Source organism: Antrostomus carolinensis, unplaced genomic scaffold (genome assembly GCF_000700745.2).
Source record: "Antrostomus carolinensis isolate BGI_N321 unplaced genomic scaffold, ASM70074v2 scaffold17608, whole genome shotgun sequence".
NCBI lineage: Eukaryota > Metazoa > Chordata > Aves > Caprimulgiformes > Caprimulgidae > Antrostomus > Antrostomus carolinensis.
The window spans coordinates 15,432-40,497 of record NW_010333851.1 but is presented as its reverse complement, the minus strand read 5'-3'; the positions used below and the strand labels follow the sequence as shown (position 1 = coordinate 40,497).

Below are 25,066 nucleotides of genomic sequence, written 5' to 3'. Positions count from 1 at the left end.
CTTGAGTGCCTGCGTGGGCTGTCAGCACAAAGAAAGCTCCCATAAAGCAGCCAGCTCCATTAAAAAGAGTTAAAAAATGCATGGAAATCCCTCTAATTCTTTCTGGTACAAGCCGGAATGAAAGCAAGGAACCTTAGAAAGGAAGCAGATACAGTTACAGGTTAAAACAAAAAATAAAATTAAATGATGGTAAAAGATAGATAAAACAGGAAAAATCAAACCCCAAACAAGCAAAGTGTCTGTAATAGGGACTTTCCATATTTCACACAAGGAATGTACTTGCTGCAGAAGGACAATCAGATGTGTTAGTATGTACCCTATTAACAAAGGATTATCGAAACTGTTGAAATGAACCTCTGTAACAAACCATCCCACACACAATTATAAATGTTTCACAAGCATGTAAAGATCTTTCACCTAGATTGTGGCTTTCACCTTTCTTTTAAAACCTCAGGCATAGTAAGAAAAGAGAAACACCACCACAGTCTTCAAGCATGAAGACAGCAGATGTGATATTTTGGTGCAGGACAGAATGACCTCTTATGCCAGAGCCAAGGTAGCATGACTGCTAGTAAATACTTAGAATCCTAGAATGTTGTGAATTGGAAGGGACCCAACAAGGATCATTGAGTCCAACTCCTGTCCCTGCACAGGACAAGCCCAACATTCAGACCATGTGTCTGAGGGCCTTGGCCAAATGCTTCTGGAATCTTGTCAGGCTTGGTGCCATGAGCACCTCCCTGGGGAGCCTGTTCCAGTGCTCCACCACCCTCTGCCTGAAGAACCTTTTCCTCATGGCCAACCTCACCCTCCCCTGCCACATCTTCCTGCCATTTCCTCTGCTCCTGGCATTCGTTGGTGGCCAGAGAGAAGAGATCAGAGCCTGCCCCTCCTCTTCCTCTTGTGAAGAAGTTATAGACCACAATGAGATTTCCTCTCAGCCTGCTCTTCTCCAGGCTGAGCAAACCAAGTTGAATTTCCAAAATCCAGAGCTTTACCTCAAGTTGGACAGTTACCTTGCCTTAACTTAAGGCTGGATAATGTTCCTCTTCCCCAGAGAGCAATCCCCAGAGACACTGGCTAATTTTTAAGACATTGTTCTTCACTTTCTTGCCAGAAGACTAAATCAGAAGAAGCATCAGCTTTGGTGGTGAGGGGGAGCAGTAGCATGCCGTTGTAGCATGAATGACTATAAATAATCCCACCATTTGTAATGTGGCTAAACTAGGTTACAGTAACAGTCAGTCTTTATGACAGCTGTTCTTTTTGAGTAGCTTTCCCTGATTATCAAAACCTTCTGTTTCCTAATTTCACACCTTGAGCCCTCATCCATACTTGTTCTTCAAGCCTCAGTGTCTCCCAGCTTTATTAGTTGAGTTTGACTGACCTCCAGCTCTAGAAACTTGTCAGCAGAGGATCCTATTTGGATGCTGAGTTGCCTGAAGCATCTCTGAATACAAATGAAACTGCAATCACTATCTTCCACCCTTTTTTAATTTGGATGTCTAAACGAGAGCTTTGGAAACATACTAAAGAAAAAAAAAGGCATCCTGGGCAGTGTTTTTCCTCATTCACAATAGGAACCCAAAGCCTGAGAGCAAGAGAAAGCAGGTGAGCCCGGGCCACCATCTGTAGATGCAATAGTACAGTCTGAAACATGGTGCAGTCAGTGTCCTAGCTAATATGAAACACTAAGAGCCTCAGAAGTTTTTGGTTATTCCTCTCTTCTAAAAGCAGAGTTGCAAAACATGCATCTTGGCCAAATTCAGCTTGGGTAATTGTATCCTACTTACCTAAATTACTGCTGCTGTTTCAATTGCACACTCCATCCCTCACTTCTCCCACGGTGCTGCTGTGAACTATGAAACAGCTGCTGCATCTCACCCTGGAGACTATTGCATTTCATCCATGGGTGAAGTGATCCCCAATATATCCTTTAAATAACAGAGCTGCTCGTTACAAGGCTTCTCATTTCTAAATGCTCCGAGACATGTTGATGTGCAGATAATAGTCCTGCAGCACTGTGGCAAACATTGCAAACCTGCTGACCCTTTGTAGGGCAAAGATGTTACGAGCATCAGACTGCCTGGACCCTGACAGTTTAACACAGCTGCTGTGGCCAGCAGGCTGGCTTCTCATCGCCAGCAATCTCATGCACAGGACAGAGTTATTTTGGGGCTTTTTTTTGTGTGGTGATGTTATTTTTGGGGTTTGTGGGTTGGGTAAAGATTATATTTTAAAAGTAATTAAATTAAAAGAGTAATTTCCTACTTTAAAGCAATCTAAGGTTGCAAATTCAAGCTGTCAGAAACCTGTGAGATATTACACCCTAACACTGAGGAGGAGAGCAATTATTTTATCATTATTTTTTTTTTTTTAAAGACTACCTCAGTGATAGGGAAACATTCAATGCTGCTATTATTTATTCTAAGAGATGCTCTTGCCACCTGAAGCAGATGATTACACAAACCTCCTATCAACGAGATAATGAAATGTATTGTATAAACACAACTGTAAGTATCAGGGCTCAAAGGTAGATAAAGAGTTCAATATGCCAAATCTAGCTCTTCTATCCAAGCACTTCAGAAATGAGATCTCCTCTCTTCCTTCTGATTACAAGTGTGAACATTTGTGTCTTCAACTTGGATCATGTACTTTCAGGTCAAGTAAATTATTAGGATAATTGAATATGACCTTCTGCATAATAAAGGCAGTAATAAGTCAGGAAAGGTGAAATGATTATTTAAGTATCTAGGCTGTCATTACCATCCATGGAGATCCACTGAATGGCTCCTGAACAGCAATTCATTTCAAACTGAAGTAGAAACCTAAAGCTCAGCTCAGTAGCCTGAATATAGATGCCCAGTGCTGCCCGAAATGCTCTAGTGCACCTTAAACATCTGCACAGGGCTGTCTGATAAGGTGCAGGACCTACAGGAAAACCACACTCTTCTCACCTACCACACAGGTGCTGTTAAGGAGCCTCCTTGTCCCACGTGTGTAGCTTCGATACTCCATCACAAATGGTGCCAGACACCTACGTGTGGGCAGCCGAATGGAGGCCTGTATCCCCATCAGCTACAGTAGTAACCTACTATTTTAGGCACCTACCTTTAGTTTTCTACAAGAGAAAAGGAAAAATCTCAAGTTGGAGCTTTTTTTCTTTTCTAAAGACTCTTGTCACTCTCCAGTCACTGGACTTCTGTTGTTTCCCAGCATGCTAGATTAAACAGCCTTATTCTACCAGCAGTATTCTTCTCATGCAGAAGCACGAGGAGACTCTAAGCAAGCCACCTCCTAACCTTTTTTTTGGTTAAGCTAAACAGAGAAGGTCACAGTTTTCAGTTACACTTAGCCTGTAACCTAGAAACCACATTACCTGCCTAGAAACCTCTCTCAGTTAAGTACTTGAGAGCTATCAGATGAAGAGGCATTATGAAAGTGCCAAGTATTTAAAGCTAGGGAAAATTACCTTTTTAGTGACAGACTATGACCCACAGCTCTTAGTAGTCTTAACGCACAAGAATGAAGCTGAGACACTGAAGTTATTTCCTGCTCTTAAATAAAATGTGAACATTTCAGAGGTTGTACTGGAACTACAGACACTCAACCTATAGAATTAAATGTATGCAGAGATCAGCTAGTCAATTATTTCACCTGTGTTTCTTTAAATGAATGTTGATTACAGTATTTTTGTAATACTAACATTTTTTTAAGCTCTGAAAGGTAAAACACTGGTAAGCACTCTGCATGCTCCTCAGAAGAAAATAAGCCTCAGGAATGTCAGTGTAGATATGGAAAGGTAAATTATGGAAGGGAGAGAAGGTTCAGACTCACAATCAAGAGCACATCTACAAATTTATGGATGGCAGGCGTGAGCTAAGCTCTGCCCGGGCTCTGTGAAACAGGAGTGTTTATCTCTGGCTCCATGACACAAGCTAAGGCATGATGCTTGCACAGGCATGTTCGCATAACTCCTGACTGGGACACAAACAAAAATCTTGCATCTGCCTACAATATTCTCCAGGTCAGCTTGCCAGTTGAATGGTGTTACCTGCCTGCATATGCTCTGTGGCAGTGGAAAACGTGCAATAATTCTATTAGCTGGCTTTACAAATGAAAAGGGTTAAGCTAAATTGCTTCACCTTGCTTTGACTGTGGTCTAAAAAGTGCTCACGGACCACAACCACAGCTCAGCTGTCACATATGTATTTGTTCTGTCTCAAGAAAATCATCACAGAAGAATTCAGGTCAGAAGGGACCTCAGGAGCTCATCCAGTCCATCCTCCACCTGAAGCAGGTTCATCTCCAAGGCCAGTCACACACCCGATCCCACCGCTCTGATCAAGCCCCCACCGAACAGTGGATTACGCTCCCCAGGGACCAGACCAGGCAGTGTCACCTTCCAGTTAATCTGGAACATCATTGCTCTCTCTGAGTTACAGCCAGAAAGAGAAATTATGCTACTCTGAAGCAGGTAAAGCACAGATCTGCTCATTAAGCCCGTGGAAGAGAGCCAGGGATAAAATATCAGATGACAGTAATTATTTTTAGGAAGCTGATATCATTCTCTGCGAATCAGGATGCTTTCACCTATTAAATTTTACTTACAGGAAGGAGTTACCAAGGCTTCAGCCACTCCAAGTAGGATGTACTGAGGAGCTAAGTGGAAGCAAGGCATGGAGGAGACCAGGAGAAGCTCCTCAGAAAGCATCTGCTCAACCTGAGGGAAATGTTTTCGATGTATTTCAGAGAAGCCAGCAACCATCACGGAAAGCGCAGCAGATAACTGACCTACAACTGGGTAAAGAGCACAGAGAGCATTCACCAAGCTTGTAGTTATGGCATCATCATGTGTCTAAATGAAGTACAGTCCCAGGAGATGCAAAAGCTTCTCCCCCTTCCCCCCCCACAATACATCCTCTCTGGACATATAAACATTGACAAAGAGTATTTGCTATACCTCAAGTATATATATCCTAAATCTAAATATAAGGCAAAGGGACACCAGCTCAACACTGAAAGAATTTACAGATGCAGCAAAAATGAGAGAGGAAAAAAATTTCTGAAGAGCAAAGTCACAAATATCTTATTTTGAAGACGGAGGTAAGAAAGGAGGAGAAAAAGAAAAGGCAGCAGCCCTTCTAGATAGCACAAGAGATTGGGTGGGAATAGGACTCCCAAGCAAGGGGAAACTCTCCTATTCAAGAAGCAGTAAGATTCTGAAATATATATGTACACCATGTGCTTTCCCCATTTGTTTTCTATAGAAAAAGGAGTAGTGCAGGCAGCTGAAGTACGGTATTTCTAAGGCTGCAGGCCATGATAGATGGGAAAGAAGGATCACCACTGCAGGTCATACCTCAGGAGATCAAGCATTCCTACATTGTCCCCTTTCCCTCCACTATAGAGTTTTATTAAGCTACTTTTGAAAGATTATTGGATAGTGATTTGCTGGACTGTTTAACACTTGAGGATTAGATGAGCTGCATTACTGGCAGAGGTAATCTTCTGCTTCAGAGTGCTTACACATAGGACATTGGACTACAGTTGCCTCCTGCCTTCTTCAGTTGTCCTGAAGAAGTACCACTGCATGATCCATAATACACTGGATCCACCATACAGTTTGATATATTACTGCACGTGCAGTGTGTGGAGTCTCACCACCTGCCTCAGTGGTAAGGCACAAGTACTGCACGAGCTCACAGGGCAGGAAAAAACCTAGATGTTCAGCCTTGTGATTCAAGAAAAGGCTTCTAATAAACTCAGATATATTTTAAATACCACAGACTTCCCCACACATTGCATAGAGGATACTATTTAAATGTATTATTTTATATTTCATGATGTTGACAGTATGGAATGGTTGTAGCCTCTCAGAAAAGAAAAACATAAAAAAATTGCAAAGTTTTCAAGTAAGTCTCCTGAACTTGAAACATTTTCACTTCTGCCATTTTGAGCTCCCATTGATTTTGACTAAGTTTGTGTTTCCTCAGCATTTCTAAGCTATAATGTAAGTACAGGGGTAGAGATTTTCGCTTCTTTTGACAACTTTGTCTCAAATACCTAGACTATGTGTTTCCACTTGTCTTACAAAGCTTTGTCTCATTTCATGACTGGAAATTGTTACACTTATTAGATTTGACATCGACCATCAAAGGCTTTTGTTTCATGTTATATTTATAACGTATATAAAACTTCTCTCTCTGGGTATCAGGACAGAAGAGGCAGAAAACTCGTATAAATAAGTAGCCTTGGCCTTGTTATGTTTTTACATGCATCTATGTTTCTTCTCTCAGCAGCAAACTCTCACATCCTCCTACCAGCCCAGTTTTCCTTCATTTTCACAACTTTAAATACCCTTCCTACCACCTAACCTGAGGCCTGGAAGCTGGTTTGCTGTTAAGACCTCTTTAGTGCTTAATAAGAACATCAGTGAATTATGCTCGAAAATTGATGACGCAAGGGAATTCTAGCCAATGCACCTTATCAAGGCTAGGTATAAAGCCCTCAAGGAGCTTCTTGTAATCTACCAAAGCAAGAATTCTAGCAAAAAATTATGTTAGTACTAAAGAAACCTCAAGCAGTTCAGTATTACTACACAGTGCTATATATTAAGCATTTTCCTTACTACAAGCCAAAACATTTCAGAAAAAGGAACCTCTGAATGCTCAACAATTGTAAAATTTCTTTTAAAACATTATGTGGCAGAGGAAGAAACTGAGAGCCTTGGAGACCTGGTTTTCCTCCTACCTCTTCTCCCTTTAGTTCTCTTTAAAACAAGCTGTTTAGAATGACCATCTGAGGCTTTGGCTTTATAGGAGAACAGGCTGTTTTAGGACACTTGGGGCTGATTCTAGAAGGTTGTTTATATTATCTAGAGACTAAGGTTGTATTGAACCTTTTGTGATTACCTGATCTCATATCCTGAGTAAAACAGGTCAAAAAGCTTTCCTGAAATTAATATTTGTTCAAACTAGAAGAACTTTTAGGGAGAAATAGTCATCACCAACTCCTAAATCACCTGAAACAGACAATCAGCTGGATTTTTGCTTTTGTGTACTGTACACAGAGCTATTCCCCACATCACTCTTGGATGGAGTAAATCCAAGACATTTCAGTAAAACCAGGCATTAAGAATATTAGAGCAAGAGCCTCTATGGCTCACGTACTTCAGCTAGAGCCTCTTGCCTGTAGCTGATGGCCAGCAGACACAGGCCTTCAGTTCTCTGCTAAATTTTCTATACTATTGACTAAATCAAGTAGCATAAAATATATATAAAAAAACCCCAAACTAAACAAAAACCATGAAACTGGAAAAACTCTAAGTTTACAACTACTCATGTTTTTCATAAAGAGGTCCAAATAATCAATATATTTGGGATATAATCTAAATTCACTTTAAAATTTTAGTGGTCTTTTAGATCATACCTAATTTACAAATAAACCAACAACTGTAAAGAAAGTAACACAGTCTACAGATTTCAGGTAGAGCCTTATTATAGCGCAGTCAGATATTTCAGTTCAACATTGTCTATACAGTTCGTCCTTGAAAACTGTTATTCTTAACTTACTAAAAATTTCCAGAAATCTATTTAAATTTCTTCCTCTTACAAGACTTGAATTAAAATATAGTTATAGGCTGGCTTAACACCAACAGTCTATTTATGCTTTCAATTTTGTCCCTGAAAATAATTGTGAACCTAATTAACTGTTGGCAAACATACTGGCACTTAGTGGTCTACCATATTTGCAGGTGCAGTCATATACTTGGATATCTAAAGCCATCGCCTGTTCTCAGAGGTATTTTTATGCCTCAGGTAATTTATCACCCCTAACAGGAGGCCATTTTAATAAATGAAGCTATTAAGAATAAACCACTACATATATTCTACTGCTGTTCAACATAACAGGATAGAACATTAATACTAACTTGAAATTTCCATGGTTTTAAGGAAAATTATTATCTGAATGTGCTTTCTGTGTTTTAATGCAGATGTTATTTTAAAAACTAGGGTAATTGCAACCTGCTGTGTTATATGCATCTGGTTTGTATAAAACTTAATAACACTCTTAATTAGGCTAATTTAGTCAGATTAATACCTCTGTGTGTGTCAGTACTCACTGTGCTGCTTGCCACGGGGCACTGAATTAATAGCAGCACACTGAGAAAATAGTAGTTTATAAATATTTTTGTCTGAGGTTTGTAATGTAGGCTGGAAATGTAGGAAGTTTAATGATAGTATCTACGAAACGGAATAGTTCTAAGTGAATACAGAATGGAAAGTGCTTTTCTGGTGGTACTAGATGTAGCTGATATCAGAAGAGGGTTTTAGAGGATCCCTCCAGATCCTGGAATTTAAGAGGTTTGGGGATAGTAGACAATAAAAAGTAAACTATAAAATAAAATAAAGGAGGCCCAACCCCTACTAAAGCCATTGTTATTTCTAGGCTACGAATTTCTCCAAAACGAGTGCTAATCTTCAAGTCTGAGTTTACAACGCTTACTGTTGAAAATGTTGGGACTTGCAACAGAGAAGACTTTGTACCACTTCTATGAGAAAGAGATAATAATTCACAGCTGTAGCTTTACTTTAAATGAGTGTACAATATGGTATGTTGCAGTTTAGGATTTTAATGAATAAAATTACTAAACACTTAGACAATTATCCCATACTAGATATTAAAATGAAAATTCTAGTACCAGTGAGGAAAGCTGTTACTCTCCAAGTAACCTTCCACCTGTGAAATGTTCAGCCTGCTCAACAGGAACAGCAGCCCTGTGATCCCTTTTTTTTTACGTCATTGTCTACATGGGGGTTGTTTTGTTTTGTTTTGGGGTTTTTTTGGCTTGCCAGTTCTAAAAACACCTATTGCAGACAAAGAATTAGGACTAGATACTTTTAATTCACTTGGGATGAAACTGGGATGAACTGTACTATTGATAATACAATTTTTCTCCTGTGAGCTGTGATCCTAACGTTGATGAAGTTATAGCATAAAAAAGTAAGAAAAACAAAGCCTTTATTCATAGCCTAATTATTTAAATCCAAACTCATCATTTTGAGCAACAGAATATTTCTCCAGTATCAAAGAACAATTGAAGGACTCTCCCATCCCCAAAAAAGACTTCCAAAGTAAATTAAATTTCAAAAGTTAACGGACAAACAAGCATACAGAAGAGAACCAAGACAGAATAAGTCTTGAGCCTAAATGGTTAGTACCCTTCGTCTCACCAGTTCCTTAGGATGACTCCTAGTTATTTCTGAGTGTGTCTCAACTTTTTTTTTTATTTGTCAGAAAAGCCTCAATCTCTACCCTAAACAAGAGCTATCCATTTTTTCTTTATATCCAATAAGTTTTTTCAGGACTGTCTTTTCAGTTATTCCTTTGAAACATATTCATCTCAGAGTCATCCCAAAGCAAGTCCATCTTAACATTTAGAGATCGGAAATAATTGTATAGGATCATCCATCACCTACCACAGTTTCTCTTTCAAAACCAGAATACATATAAAAACTGTATAAACACCTCTACTTTATACGTACCAATGTAAATTGTTGGAGAATGTCCAGTGTTCTTGGAACTAAAGAGACAGGAGTTAATGCATTCCAAAATAGGAACAAGAATCAGTAGTGGCACGATGCTTATCACATTCATTGCTGCAACTGGCAAGACAAATCCACTGAAGTGCAAGTTGGAATTCATGGTTTGGAGATAATATCCTGAAGGAATCTGTATTGAAGAATAAAACCCCACTCCATTAGTATACAAGATACCTTTCATAGATAAGGTTTTTACTATATTTGGAAACTTCTCCAACTCTTGTCTTCATGAAGAAGTCACAGAAAACCAAATACCTGGTCAAAAGGAATGACCATTCATGATGAAAGTCTTCAGATAGTGACATTCTCATTCTCTGACAGAATGTAACCTTTTCCTTCTATTTCATTTGCTCCTGAGTTTAACAGACTTAAGCAGCAGTCCTCTAGTTTATTTGATCATCCCTAATTAGAGCAATTAGCCAATATACTAAATGGGTCTGCCTAATACTTTAGTCACTTCTCATAGTGTTTATTAGAACAGCATTTTAGAACAGCAAGGTGCAGTTATTTTGAACTTCTGATTGTATGCTCAAGATGAGAGTAATTTTTAAGACACTCTTGCCAGCACATGGCTTTAAAAGCTGCAGGGAATGAAGATTTGGCTACAGTCTTAGAACCAGCTCAATGTAACTAACAGCCATAGCAGCTATGTAGAAGACTTCCTCTTACTTCTGGAAACAGAAGAAAATGAATAATCAGATGAGAAACTCACCAATAGCAATCATCAGGGTATGAAAGTAATTAGATTTGTAAGACTGTCTTTCACTTCAAGAGTAAATAATTCCTTCTGCTTGTATGAGGCTCTACAGATCTGTTCAGTTTATTGAAAAAAAAGAAAATCTCAATTGCTTCTAATTACAGATTTTTCAGTTTGGTTTTTTTTGAGGAAGCTTGATTAAATAAGCATTGCAATTTCATGTGCTACAGAGAGTTATACAATCATAGAATGGTATGGTTTGGTTTGGAAGGGACATTTAAAGGTCCTTTAGTCCAAGTCCTCTGCAGTGAGCAGGGACATCTTCAACCAGATCAGGTTGCTCAGAGCCCCATCCAACCTGACCTTGAATGTTTCCAGGGATGGGGCTTCTACCATTTCTCTAGGCAACCTGTGCCAGTGTTTCACAATCATCATTGTAAAAAATTTCTTGCTTATATCTAGTCTGAATCTCCCCTCTTTTAGTTTAAAACCATCACCCCTTGTCCTATCACAACAGGACCTGCTAAAAGTCTGTCCCCATCTTTATTACAGGTCCCCTTTAAGCATTGAAAGGCTGTTATAAGGTCTTCCCAAAGCCTTCCCCAGGCTGAACAACCCCAACTCTCTCAGTCTTATTTCATAGGAGAGGTGTTCCAACCCTCTGATCATTTTTGTGGCCCTTTTCTGGACTCGCTCCAACAGGTCCATATATATATGTGTGTGTGTGTATTTATTTATATGTATTAAAAATATATATTTTTATACATCTATATAAAATAATCCACTCCATCTTACAGACTGATGGGAAACAGAAAGAGAGGCAACTTGAGCAATTCACAGAGTAAAGTCATGACAGAGCTGGGTATAGAACTGGTTTCTTTACTCATTTCTATTTTTAGCGAGTTCTGGATTCCTGCAGCATTTCGCATGGTTCTTCAACATGGCTGGTAATGCCAAATCTGGGTAGAATATTATTGTTTTATAGCTGTCTGAAAATTAATGTATAATTAGTAACTGAGCTCATGTAGAGTTTCTCAACAATGGTAATAGTCAACACTAATCACTCGAAGTCTGTTCAGTGCTAAAGAATTACTCAAAGGCTAGCTCTTAAAAATATTTTTCACCTACATTCCACCTCCAAAAGAAGATATAAATTGTAAAAGTATGAATAAATGGCAACAAAACTATGAAAGATCAGAACTGAGACAAATTTTGTTGGTTCCTTCTTTCCACTGCCTATTGCAAATCAGAACTGACTTCTTAATAGGAATTAAAATATCAACATGAATCACAGGCACTGAAAGCTGTTAGCTTAACAATAGGGAGAAAATACTATTAATCTTTACAAAAAAGATAGTGATCTATCACCTAGTCTAAGAAAAAGCCTTAAACTTATTGGAAATTCTGCCAAGGGAAGAGAAGTCCTCTCTTTCAGCAGTGCAAATACTTTTATCTTTTCTAGATATATACCTGGCTATTATAACTCCAATTAATGATTTCTGGTTCATTTACATCTGGTCATTAATGCATAGCCTCAGCCATATGTGTGTGTTTGTTGGTTTGGGGTTGTAGGGGTTTTTTTGTTTGTTTGTTTGGGATTTTTTCTGCTTTTGGGTGGGCAGGCAGGGAAGGAAAAGGAGAACGAATGAGGGAGAGCGAATAAAGATTTTCTGCTACTTCCAGAAAGTGAGTGAACATTTAAGAAATTGGAAAATTCCTTTTTTTTTTTTTTTCCCCCAGAAGAATGCTGAGCCTAAGTCTCTGATAACCATAATGCAGCAGCATGAGGTGCACAGAACTCTAGCCCCAGATGTTTCAGCCAGTAAAGGTTCAGAGAAGTGAGTAGCAAGCAGTCATACAAGCTCCTTAATGAGTCTTGACCAAGTCCATTTTACTTATTTGATGAGATTAGAGGATATAGCAGTGTATATTGTCAGGTAATTAAAAATACTCTGCAGTGTTGCTCAACTGGTAAAGCAACAGTTAAAAAAAAAACATGCCTAGGGACATAGTAGTATCCATACATCACAGTACATTTCAAGATTTTTCTTTAAAAGCTGTGTACCCACCTGCATAATACATGTTCTGTATAGAATTTGGAAAGCAAACAATGGGAAGAGCCTGGCAAGCGACTTTGTGCTTTCCACCTGAGTCTCACTGTACTGGCCACCGTAGTTTTCCTTGGCATGATCTAGCCAGTTTGTCATGCCTCCACTAAAGTAGCGATATCGCACGCAGCATGTTTTCAGTGCGCTGGCAATTACCCCAAAAGTCGTCAGCAGGGAACTGTCTGCAAACAATCAGAGACACGAGACATTGGTATGATTTTACATGCTGCCAAAATAAACAAGACAAGACAAAAAACTTTGGGAAGGAAAATACAACACAATCTATTCACCTTTATGTCTTTTTGGGGAGGGGTAAGGCAATAACAGTCTGAATTTGTTCCAAAACATTCTTTTTTTGGAAGCCAGTTAATTCACAATCTAATTGATACAAAAACAATTCAATCCGACATCCACAGAGAAAAGCACTTTTTGTTACCCGTTATTTAACACACCATAACAATTTGTTGCTGTGGTTGAGCAGGTAAAGTATTGCTTTCCCTTGCTTTTGCTTTCTATTGATTGAATGAAGTTAGTTTTCAGTTCAAGACGGTATTGAAACATTGCATATCTGCTGAAGTCCAGCAGCAAGGGAAGGGTAGTAGTGAAGTGAGAAGAAAAGGGAGCTCAAACGATGAGATAGGAGAATTTTCATGTATGCATTTCAAAGCCATAAATATTATCTCAGGACTTCCAAGTAGTATTCTGCGGCAGAGAAGCTTCCAATCTAGTATTTGGCATATTAAAACTTGCTCACTGGTTACTGGGTTCAGGAATCGCTAACTTGGTTCTCAGACTCAGAGGAAATGCAAGTAAAATGAGGACGAAACTGTTAGCTTCAGGCTTGGGAATGCAGATTCATTTACCTTTGGTAAGTTGCTATCCATGCAAATAGGGGTTATAGCACTTTTCTGCTTTTCTGAGAGCACTGAAGCACTACAATAACTCAGGTATCTGTAAATACTTTCCAAAAGACTAAGGTGAACTAAGATTGCAAAGGGAAAATATATCCCTACTATCTCTAGTATGGAAATTATTTTCTAGAAATAATCATTGACACATACTGGAAGCACTTGCTCTAGAGTACTAAGAAATGACATTTTATTAGATGACTAACATTGAAAATTCTCTGGCTGTTTAGTATTAACCCGTAGACTGTTGATACTATTGAATAAAATCTGAACAAGCATACCAAAGCTTGCAAACACGGAGAGTTGGTACAATTTTTATTGTTCTGTGTGACTGTACTAGGCAACTATTCTTACCATTCATTGTAAGTGGTGTTTAAGTTTAGGATCTAGACTATTTCAAGACCCCATCTGCAGACTAAAAGAAAAACCTGCAGACTTCCAAGAATCTAACCAAGAAACAAGTGGGATTTGGGGCATTTGTCAAAGTAGAGTTATTTTAGAAGTGAAAAAACCAAAACAAAACAACAACAACAACAAAAAAAAGTAGCACAAAAGTCAGTATCAGTTCAACTCAGTGGCAGAGCTAGTTATTACCTGGTTTGGGTCAGAGAAGTGATATTTTTTTTTGCTTCGCCCTACACTAGAGACTGGACATTTACAAAGAATGAATGAAAAGCAGTCATGTAGCGTTACTGCTCTACAAGGGTTTGAAACCAGTCAGTGTTGAAATCAGAAGATGCACAGAGTACCCCATGACAAGACAGCTCAACAAAGCAACAACGTAGCTGTGTGCTGGTTTATCTGACCTAGTCTCAAAGATGGTCATGGCCATCTCCTTTCCTTTGGAATGGAAGACATTGGTCAGACTCTTCTTTATTACTCTCACTGAAAAAAAGACTAAAATAGAAAACAAACCTTGACATTTCCCTGCCTTTCCTAATGGAACAGCTGAGGCCCTCTTTAATGTCATTTTGGTTGACTATCTAGGAAATATTATTTTTTACAAGGCAAAACAGACATACTTTACTTAGCTGTGCTTCTCAGCATGGAATTCCAGCAGATTATAAGATCTAGTAACCTAGGAATATAAAGCTGCTTGAAGCTGTAGTTCAAAAAGCAACTTGAATGATACACAGACCTAATTGATATCAAGAGGATTTTGCCAATGATGTAGTTAGAAGTATCTCACCCCTTCCTTAAAAGAAAAGAAATAAACCCCACAGAACTCCATAGTAGTGAGTTCTTCAGACTACAAATCTGATCAACTAGTAAGACATGTTTAAAAGCATAAATATTTGTATCAGTGCATATTGTGTAGATCAACACCATACACTCTATACTTGTATTTCCAATGTTTTCCTAAAAAAAAAAAAAAAAAAAAAAATCTATCTGTATAGGTATTAGATTGCAACTTTCAGAGAATTATTTTCCTTTTCCTTTATGCTTCAGTGCTTGGCTATAATGTTCTGCTACTTTGACCTTGATCAAATCATTAATATCTATGCTACTTAAATACAATAAAAAGTCTACATTGCACCCTAGATGGTAGATACTCATTTTTTCCTCATCTCTGGTCACCTGCCAGTCCTCAAAATTATAGCAGTAGGAAGAAATGCAAGTGAAGTCCGTGCCTGACAGCTAAACATAACTGAATGCATGATCCATATTTGAAGAGTTGTCTTAAAATAAAAAAGGCAGCATATATAAAAATCATTGAAGGTCATCTATGGATTTGAATTACAGTTCTGAAGAACTTCCAATTTCATCCTCTCACTGGAAGGTACAAAGTATATTATTTATATTTTGAATAAGGAGAGAAAAAATTTTGCAAATATTAGTGTAGAGATTGGCATTCTGCAAAGGCTTGGAAAATATGTGATAAAAATCAAACAACACTCAGGGAAAACCACTTGTTAAAAAAAAGATTCTGCTAGTTTTGTTGATGGGCAAGATTGACATAATCTACAAATTTATTTTATTCCACTTATTAGAATTAAGTTAGTTAGGTAATAAACTACAGATTTAGTCCGTATGAAACAGTCCAGCTCAGGGGTGGATATTAAAAAATCTTTTTACTTTCTGAGGTTGTAAAACCTGTAGTGAGCCCCAGTGAGCCAGACAGCCACCATTCTCTCTATAAGAGGGTAGCTAATTTGATGCTAGTCTTTGCAGACCTCAGCTGCATCTTATCATGATGTTTTTGGGGTGTTGTGGAGGGGACACACTTCTTTAGCTCTGTTTGTTTTGAATAAATCTCTCTAGTGATGTCCTCACTATGATATTCCCAAGCACCTGATTTATGCATTCATTCCCTCACTACTAATACGTTTTTGCTTAGATTATATTTGTAACAAAGGGACTGAAATAACATTTCAGTTTCTTGGTTTTATTGGAAAAAAGAATAGCAAGGTTTGGGCACTTACAACCTTGTTCAACTCACCTAGGCTTCACTTACACTTCTGTGCTTGGTCAATAGAGAAGATTTTGGGGACCCATCAAAGGATTTTGAGGAGCTCGGGTACTAATTGGTGAGCCCACAGAAGTGCAAGAACTTCTGGTTTAAAATATCTCCACAGTCTGCACAGGAACTATTTTGAGCTGTTTGGTATTTCTAGTTATTTTCAAATGTGTAAAAACACTTGATGTATAAGGAAACACATCAAAATAACAAGAAGCATCAGACACTCTGCAAGATAGAGGCATTATAGAATAACTTTGTTTCTCGTGCATGTTCCTATTTAGCTGACAAACTACCCTTAGGACAGAAAACACAAGTGTGCTTGGTGCCCTAACATAGGCATAAACTCGACTTCAACTGACCAGCACACGTTGGGCATAGGTTGAACCAAACATGGCAAAATAAAGTCCACCAGCAGCATGCATATGATATATCTTCCTGCACAGGCAAATGCTTTGACACGTCTTGACAGAAAATGTACATAAGTTTGTCAGAGACTGTTTTCCACTTTTTCAGCCTATCCAGATTCTTCAGGTTTATCTTTACAGAGGGTAGACGTTGTCTCTTATAAATAGACCTTAGAGAGAAACCCCAAGTATCTCCAACCAAGCAGGGCAGTGCCATGGAAGAACTCATTTAGATATGCAAGTTGATCTCTTCTGTGAAAATAATCTCTAAAAATATTTCCTAAGATATAATTGCCTCTTACCTGTTTTGGGTTTGTAAATCATTTCACCACGCACCATGTGAATTGTGATCATAGCCATAAGCACGGACACAAATGGGATAAGAAAACCAAGGTTCCTGGCCACAGACTGCTGGATGTAAGAAATGCTGACAAAGACAACTGCTGAATTTAAGTTAATCAGCCAATAAAACCTAGGACACACAGACAAGAAAGAGAAGAGTGGAGAGGTTGAATAATTTAAGTCCTTTACAGAAGATTAAAACATTAAATTAAAGGCATGGGAAGCACAGTAAACATGGACAGCATCAGTGCCACGCACACACTGGCACAGCAATTAACACCAAATTTCACTTGGATGTCTCAGCTCCAAGAGGGGTGTGATTAAACTAACTGTGCTTAAGCAGTTACCTTAGTAACTTCAGTACTAGAGCTGAACAAATTCAGTCTGGTACTGGAAATATTCTTGCGGATCAGATTAAATACCTCAGCATTTACCATTTACACATTTAATATCCAATAATGTAAGTTTAGTATACGCAATATCATCAAATCACATACTTCCAGCTTAAATAAAAGTCTTAATGCCACCATGCCTTGGTTAAGAAATCTCAGAATTTGATTTATCAGAAGGGATGACTTTTCCATTAGTTGCAAGGCTCAGCTTCAATGTTTGTTGGTTTCTGGAAATATCTTGATAAGGAGATTCCCCAACATAATTGGCTCTGAAGCCACCTTTGGCAGTGGAGGTGCTTCCCAAGTAAGTGCTGAGCCCTTCCTATGCACAGAAGATATTCAAATAGAAATCACATGCTCTTGGAAGCAGATGGTGTATCACTAGAGGTAGGCCTACTGCAGTTTGGGAACTCTGACAATAGCACATTAAATATGCTTTAAGGAATTATAAGGAAAGCAAAAAGCAATCAAAAAAATAAAAAATGCCAGAACAATGCATTTCCCTGCAAAAGGATGGATGCAAAAAGATAAGTAGTTATTTTCTTTATCCTAGAAAATGAGTTTATATCTGCACAGTTAGGAGTATATTGTCACTACACTTCTTTCATTGGATTCTGGTTCCTTACATAAAATATTACATCAGTAGTTCTTCTAAAATCCAGCTTTTTCGAGAAGCAGTTAACTGTGAAAATATGAAAACGAAACAAAATGTACTAATTCTTCTATTGTATAGCCCTCTTCTCACATGACTGACCAGTTTTATTGCACCATTCATGATTACACATTTCAGTTTTAACCCCTCTACCTCATTTTAAATTCTGAGCTGCTCCCCTTAACACTGTTCTTCAGGCCACTCGTGTTGTCTTTTTGCTTTCAGCAGAGCTTTAACCAAGGTTTTCCTTAAAACACATCATCATTAACTCTCATCTCTAGTCTGGATTATACCTTTTGCTCTCATTCTCTGCTCCCATAGACAGAATTTACTCCTCCTGCTGCAAAAATAGTACCAGTCCATAACCTTAACCTTAGAAAAGCAGAAGTCTTTAGGGAAACTTAGTCCAGCAGAATCCAAGTCTCTTCTTCACTTAGCATTGGTATGTTCTGTTTATTTAAAAGGTCAGAGTCATAGTTCACACTGAGGGGTTAGAACCAGGCCCTAGATGTGCAAAGCAATATTCTTCATGGATTGAATGACATGACAGGTAATTGCAGGGTCTTTTAACCTAATCTTTAATTCAATAATTCTGATTGTTAAATAGAACTTGGCTAAGAACACAGACTCAAACTCACCACTTCATTTTACATTATTTTAAAATTCAATCCTCTGACAAGCACCTATCAAGAGAAAACAGCCTACCAAGAAAATATGATTACATTCTGAGAGGTTTTAATGAGATTAAGAAAGTTAAGAATGAAACTCCCCTTTTTAAAATTTTGAGATTGCAATCAAACAGCCTCTCCTTGGATGCCACTGCAAAAAATATTAAGTTTTTTTTTTAATCGCACATGTGCCTTTCTTGATATTTCCAAAGTTACAAGAACTGACCCATTTGGATTCCCCCAAGGAACTTTTTTATTCGTATGATATCTCCTTTGTAATCAACACTGAGAAATGTCACTTTGATTAAACACAACCCTGAATGGCTACCACCACAGTACAATAAATTCTCCAGAGCTATCTTTCAGAACAACTGATTGCTCTCCAGTCTTAATCCCCCAGAGTCTTATTTAATCAAAATGATGTTGCTAATTAAGGATTAAAACTCAGAATAGAGTAAAAAAGAAGGATTTTTTTTTTTTCTTCTCTCTCCTATGGGCAGGTCAAGGAGGCAGAATCTGCTCTGAGGAACTAAAGAGTCTCATCCACCTTTGGTAAAGCTGTCTTATTCACTGAAGTTTGGATTTAATTCAAAACTCTTTGATAGTAACATAATTGGAGGAAAAAAGAATAGCCAGAAAAGTCATCTTCATTGATTCTTCACCATTGCTTTGTTAATATGCAAATGTGCTCAGTTTTAATTTTAATAACTGCACAAGTATAAGGAAAGGAGAGAAAAGGGGGCAGTTTAGGGCTTATTTAACCCTGTCTTGAAGCAGGAATCTGGAGGTTTCCATCACTACTTCTTTGATCCTCACACCACAATTTAACCAAAAAGTACAGGTGAATGCATATAGCACTCTGTTTAGTGCTACAGAACTGGTAAATAAATGTAAACATAGCATCAAAAAATGACCTCTCTGACACACTGAAATAGTTAATATGAAAAACATTGAATTTTAAGAACCATTTTAGGAGCAATTTTTCCTGAAAGTTTTCTTAAAATATTTAAAATATTCAAACCAAAACACAAATGTCAAGTGGTTTATCTGATGCCAAAGCTTCACAGCAACAGAGCTGAAACAACACAGATGCCTACCGCTGAGCTTAGCAGTTAGTGACTACTAGCAATCCCTAGTTCTAGCAAACCAGCAGACTCTATTGCTGCCTGTCATTGCTAAAAATTTACTCTGATGTAAATTCTTAGATACCATTGAGTTTTGTCACTGTTAGACAGGGAGTAACAACAAAATATCCTAAAGGGATAGCCACGTTAAAGGTAGAAAATCAAATTGAATATGATGTTCCGACAGCAAGTAGGTTGTCAAGTCTTCGAGCATTTGGACAAATCAGTTCATTCTAATTCTTACTGAAAATTTCTGTAGGAGGCCAAAATAGGTGCTCACCTACTGGTCATAGCAAAAGGAAAAATTTAGGAAAAGTTGGAACAGAAATTCTTGGAAAGTATTCCAAAATCTAAATATTTTGCAGTTAAAAACAAAACACGAAACCCATCGTCTGTAAAATTTGCCTTGTAAATAAGCGGTGAATTTCAAGGCAATGCTCTATCATCCTCAACAGATAATTAGCTGACATTAAGTTACCCACCAGTTGAAAAAAGAAAGAAGCTCTTTTGGTCCACAGTCCTCAAGGTTGTATGCACTCAATGGACAAACTATAGCTCTTATGCCTCCTATTCCCAGACTTGCTGTGAGTAGTGCAAAGTAGAATATTATTTTCTGCTCCCTTTTGGTTAGTGTATGAAGAATATGTCGTTTGTCAATGTAAATATCTTCAAAGGGGAATGCCACAACAGGTAGTAGGGCTGTGCCTAGAATTGGAAAGAAAATTGTCATTTGAAATGGATTAGAATCAGTCTGATGAATAAGATTATTTTTTTTTAAGCACTTATGTTGAAAAGACACATGCAAAATAAAAGATACACAACAGAGGAGTGCAAAGAGGAAGAGTCTTAATTCTCTAGAGAGCCAGAAGTTTTCCAAATGTCACTACACCGAGTAAGGCAAGACCACTAAGGGTCTCCAAGAAAGCAATCTTCTTCTGAAATCCTTGTAAGGGTTCAGGTTCTTCAATCAACTGAAGATCTCACTCCGGAAACGCAGCTCCTCTCACTGGCCTTCCCCATTACCTGTGAATAGAGGGCAGTAGCTCTTCGATTGCCAGAGGGCACCAGTTAAAACATTTACCTTCACCTGATGAACCACTGATCAACCAAAATTAAAAAAAAAAACAAACCCACACCCCATGGTGGAGTGTAGTCTTTTTTTGCATCTTCTTTAAACCCCAGAATTTTAATGAGAATCATAATTTAACAAATAAATTCTCAAAACTTTTGTGGAAAATTTTCTTTTTTTCTGCTTCAGCTTTATGGAAAATACATGATTTTCAGAAACTTTACCTCTAGAAGCATTGTCATGAGTTGTATTTACCACCTCCAGTCTGCAAAGCAAGTCTTTTAATCAGCTACAGATTCTTCAGGTTGTAACTGGAGACTAAATTCAAAATAGATTGATGTGTCAACAACACCAACATTAGCCATGACTAAGACTATGATCATGCATCAAATTGTAATATGTCAGAAATGTTTAATGATCTATCTCAAAAAAAAAAAAAAAAATCAGATTAAAACAATATCCGAACACATCAAATTCTGTTTGTGTCACCAGTCTTCTACTTTAAGATATGCATTGAAAGGAGAAATGGCAGAAGGAGATTCCACACCAGAAGCCCATGGGAGAAACAGTGAGACACAACAGCAATCATTTTTCCAGGCTGCTTGCACAATGGTTTTGCAGTCAGCTCAAGAACACTTCAGGAGTGACTCTGATTTTTCCCTTATTTTGTTGCACGTCTAAATAACGTGGCTGGCTACTGCAGAAATCAGACTTGCTTATGCTCAACAACTAGTCCAAGTAAAAATATTTCTGTCAGCTTGGTTTAGGTTGCCAGAATAATCACCAGCTGTGAGATACACTAATTGCTACAGAACAGTCATCTTAATTTGAACAGTGCTTTTACATAAAGATCTCCAGAATAACAGGTGGGGAGGATTCAAAATTTGCTAACAGGAGGCAGGCTCTTAATACAGCTATCAGGGTACAGCCTCTCTACTTAAGGCAAAGTTTGTTTATACTGGTATGTGCTTAAATAAGTCTCTCTCTCCCTTGTCCAAACTCAACAGTCATATACCTTTACATACAATAAAATCTTACTGCCAACAGTTGGGAAACAGTTTCCAAATTCTCAAACTATCTCTTTGACTAGAGCCTTGCATTTCCCTCAAACACTAATAACCTTAGATGCTGGGTAAAGCGACTGGTTTTAAGAGTTGAGCATCTGTGTTCTGAATAACTAAGGCACTTTAGAGGAGTCAAGTTTGTGCACCAACTATCTGTGAGATGCACATGCAAATGTTTCTTAGCCTTGTTCAAAGCACTGCCTTACAAAAATACATCAGCAAAAATATATGCATTTTGTAGAGGAGAAACTAAGTAATTAGTTATTAGAAAAGGCAGCCCCAAGGTTGGAGAAAATTGCTAGATTTCAAACACAGTGCTCGATAATGCATTTCTGCTACCAAATTACTGAAACATGAAATAGTCACCAAGGTGTCACCTACCTAGGAAGTGTAGAAACATGCAGATGCATACAAGCTTGATCCTCCCCACAAGGCATTCAGCAAGCCAGCCAACCAGTACTGGTGTCAACATGGAGGTGCCTACAAAGCACATATTGACAATAGCTGCCTGGTAGTTGCGATAGCCAAGTTTGACAGTGCAGAAGAGGATCATGTTGCAGACAATGCCAAAGAATGTGAATCTCTCACACAACTCCACCAGCAGCACACAAATAGCCTCTTGGAGCTTCTTCTCAGGCTGAGACAGGTTTCCAACATGGTTGCTTCTCCCAGGTAACAGTCTTTGCTCCTTATCACCTGCATGGTTCAAAAGTTGCTTCTCTTGCATATCTCCTCTGTTTGCACCAGACATGCTTGTCTCTTTTGAGTACAACTGAGCAGAGCAGCTTAGGTTACAGGTATACTTCTGTTCTCCTCCTCTGCAATTAGCAAACTGGTAAGAGTCTCGCTTTGAATTCCACACTTCACTACTACAATTTCTTAGGGCACCTGCCACTTTTGTGACATTACATATAGGATCAAAGAGCATTAAAAAAAATATATATAAATAAATCAATATATCAACTTTTCAGCTTCTGAATTTAGCAACACTCAGGAACTCAATCTGTTTATTTAATTAGTCCATTTGGGGGTGAACAAGATTTTTCCTCAGAATTATATAACCTAATAAATGATACAAATCCAATATAGTAGTTGCAATTCTATCCGTATGTTAAAGATAAAGGTTTAAAGATACAAGAAAGCTAACATTTTCAGCAGAAATCAAATAAAAAACCAAGAAAATAATTTAGTGAAACTAATCTGATACTTTAATTAGGCAACAAGTGAAAAACTGCAAGCAGAGATAAAGACAGGAATTTTTTTTTTTTTTAAGGTTAACAATATCTAATCATTATTACATTTCTTGTTATTTTTGGTTGAAATTCAGATAAAGTTAATTAAAAAAATAAGTAAGGCTACTACATTTAAGTTAGAAAAGCAAATTTAAAAGAATGCTCAATGTATTAGCAAAGAAAAAAAAAAAAACAAGTAATCCAAAAGCAACCTAAACTAGCCTAAACTAGAACTGTTTCTCTAGCCAGATATTGGGTCATAGCTACACTGGGGCACAGATAATGTGTCCTCTTCTATCAACCAAAAGCAAACACTAGTTTGAAAAGAAATTAGGAAGAGCCAAACTCAGACTGCATTATAATACTTCTGCTACCTTATCCACAGAGAAGTTTGCAGGTTTCCCAGATCAGTTTCTCCATTTTGTGGAGCTCATTAAGATCACTAACACCTGTTCAAAATACTCCCAACTAAAACCAAGAAGCATTCTGCATTTATTTTGCACAAATGGAAATGCATGCACCCATTACAAGGCAGTGGTAAATCAGGCCTGCGTCTGTAAATAGAGCTCTTGATGCCTCTGATGGCATTTTTTGAGACATAGGCTCTACTGGTTGTTTCCATCTGTCCATCTAACTACTCAAATTTTACCTCTTCAGATCTATTTAGTATATGAGAACTCCTTCATCCCAAAACAGACACATAATAGTATATACTCAGTATAGATAAGGATAGATTCCAAGATCTAGGAAAAAAAAAATATATCTGAATGTTGCTGTCAAGCTTTGGTTTACTTTCCTGGCTTATTTCTAAAGCAACTGGGATTCACACACAAAGCCTAGAAGCTTTGAAGCTTAAATTTAAGTAGTGATAGATTGCTCCCTAAAATAATTCTGAAATATATATATTTTTTTAACCTAGTACAAGTCTAAAGCAAGAACTCAGACAATGAGGAACTTATAGTTTTCAGGGATGTCCAGCTAGGGATGAAAACAGTTGTGACTTGTAGTATGCCAAGAACTAATAATCTTCTGATTTATGATAGCTAAAATGATCTTAATTTTGACAAAATAACCAGAGAAATCCAAACTAGAAACCACTAGTAACTCAGCTTAGCTCCTCCATCAAACCCTAATGAAGCCAATATCAAATCAAAACAGGAGACAATAGTATTTTGACTAAAAGGTGCATATATCTTCTGTTGCATGAAGAAACTCTTATCTAACTGTTCATGAAGAAAGCTATTTTTTCCTTTTTTTAAGGAAATATGACCCTATTTTACAATCAGATAGAAAACATCAGGATAAATACACTCTTGCTCCTATAGATATTTCAATGTAAAATAGACTCCTTTCCTAAAATTATTTTCCTTTAAAGAGTGCAAAGTTTACCTGTTCTCATGGGTGCTAGCAATTGAAAATGAATCATAGCATGGGAAATGGTAGAGACAACAGGCTTACTAGCTGAGATAGCTGTATCTTAGTCCTCATGTGGCTTCATTTGCCCTAATTTTGGGTTAAAAACTAAGGAAAAGAAATAATTGACTGAGCCTTATAAATGCCACAGAAAGGAGGAGGTGGGTGATTTTCATCGTTACTTTTGAATTGCCTTTGCATGTGACTTAAATGGGTGTGGTGGTGATGACAGTCACAGATCACCATCAGTAAATGAGTTAACATGCCTAACGCTAAGAGAATATACAGCTTCATATAACAATATGATCTTTATTGATTCATTTTTTTTAATCATTTCTGCAGCAATGGTAGGTGGTCTATCTAATTGTTTGATATGTTTTTAGTTGAGTTGTAATTGAATCTCCCGGCATTCACTTGGTTTATTCTTAATACACAAGGTAGCAGGACTGTAGAATACCTGATGAAAAACTCTATTATTTATGTTAACATATGTAGAGCTTTATATATACTAAACCAGCTAGAAACTAGCTGCACCAAATAACTGTTATTTCAAAATCCCTTCTGGCAGTACCTCTGTCTGCCAGTAAAGACTTTGTATATTTTTTAAAACAAATCTTTAAAGGATAGCTCTCAAAATGAGACAGTCAGATCTTGGAGAGAGGTTTATAAAAATCTTTGCTCTCACTAGAGGTCTGGCCATTAATAAAAGAGTTGCTATTTCCTAGTCTATCAACCAAGGTAGAAGGTTACTTCTACTCACACTAGCACCTGTAAATTAGCATTAGGCAAGTGAATTAAGTCAGTCAGGTTGGAACTGAAATTTTCTACTAATTTTCTCTGACAAATGACAGTTGTCATTGTTTTTATTATGGACGTAGTATATTGAAATTGAAGAGGTAGAACTTCAGTTTTCAGCACAACAGTTCC

General features: G+C 37.7%; 1 protein-coding gene across 1 annotated transcript; it reads right to left on the bottom strand.

The window, feature by feature from the left end:
• SLC15A5 (solute carrier family 15 member 5) lies at positions 1-22,245 on the bottom strand (the record flags this gene model as incomplete). Its single annotated transcript, XM_010174019.1, has 7 exons — positions 21,876-22,245; positions 19,844-20,066; positions 16,486-16,655; positions 12,372-12,592; positions 9,549-9,735; positions 4,612-4,800; positions 1-132 (listed from the first exon to the last, which is right to left on the bottom strand). Coding segments are annotated over exons 1-7 (1,492 nt in total), but the record flags the coding sequence as incomplete, so codon positions are not given.
• Between the last annotated feature and the right edge of the window lie 2,821 nt (positions 22,246-25,066).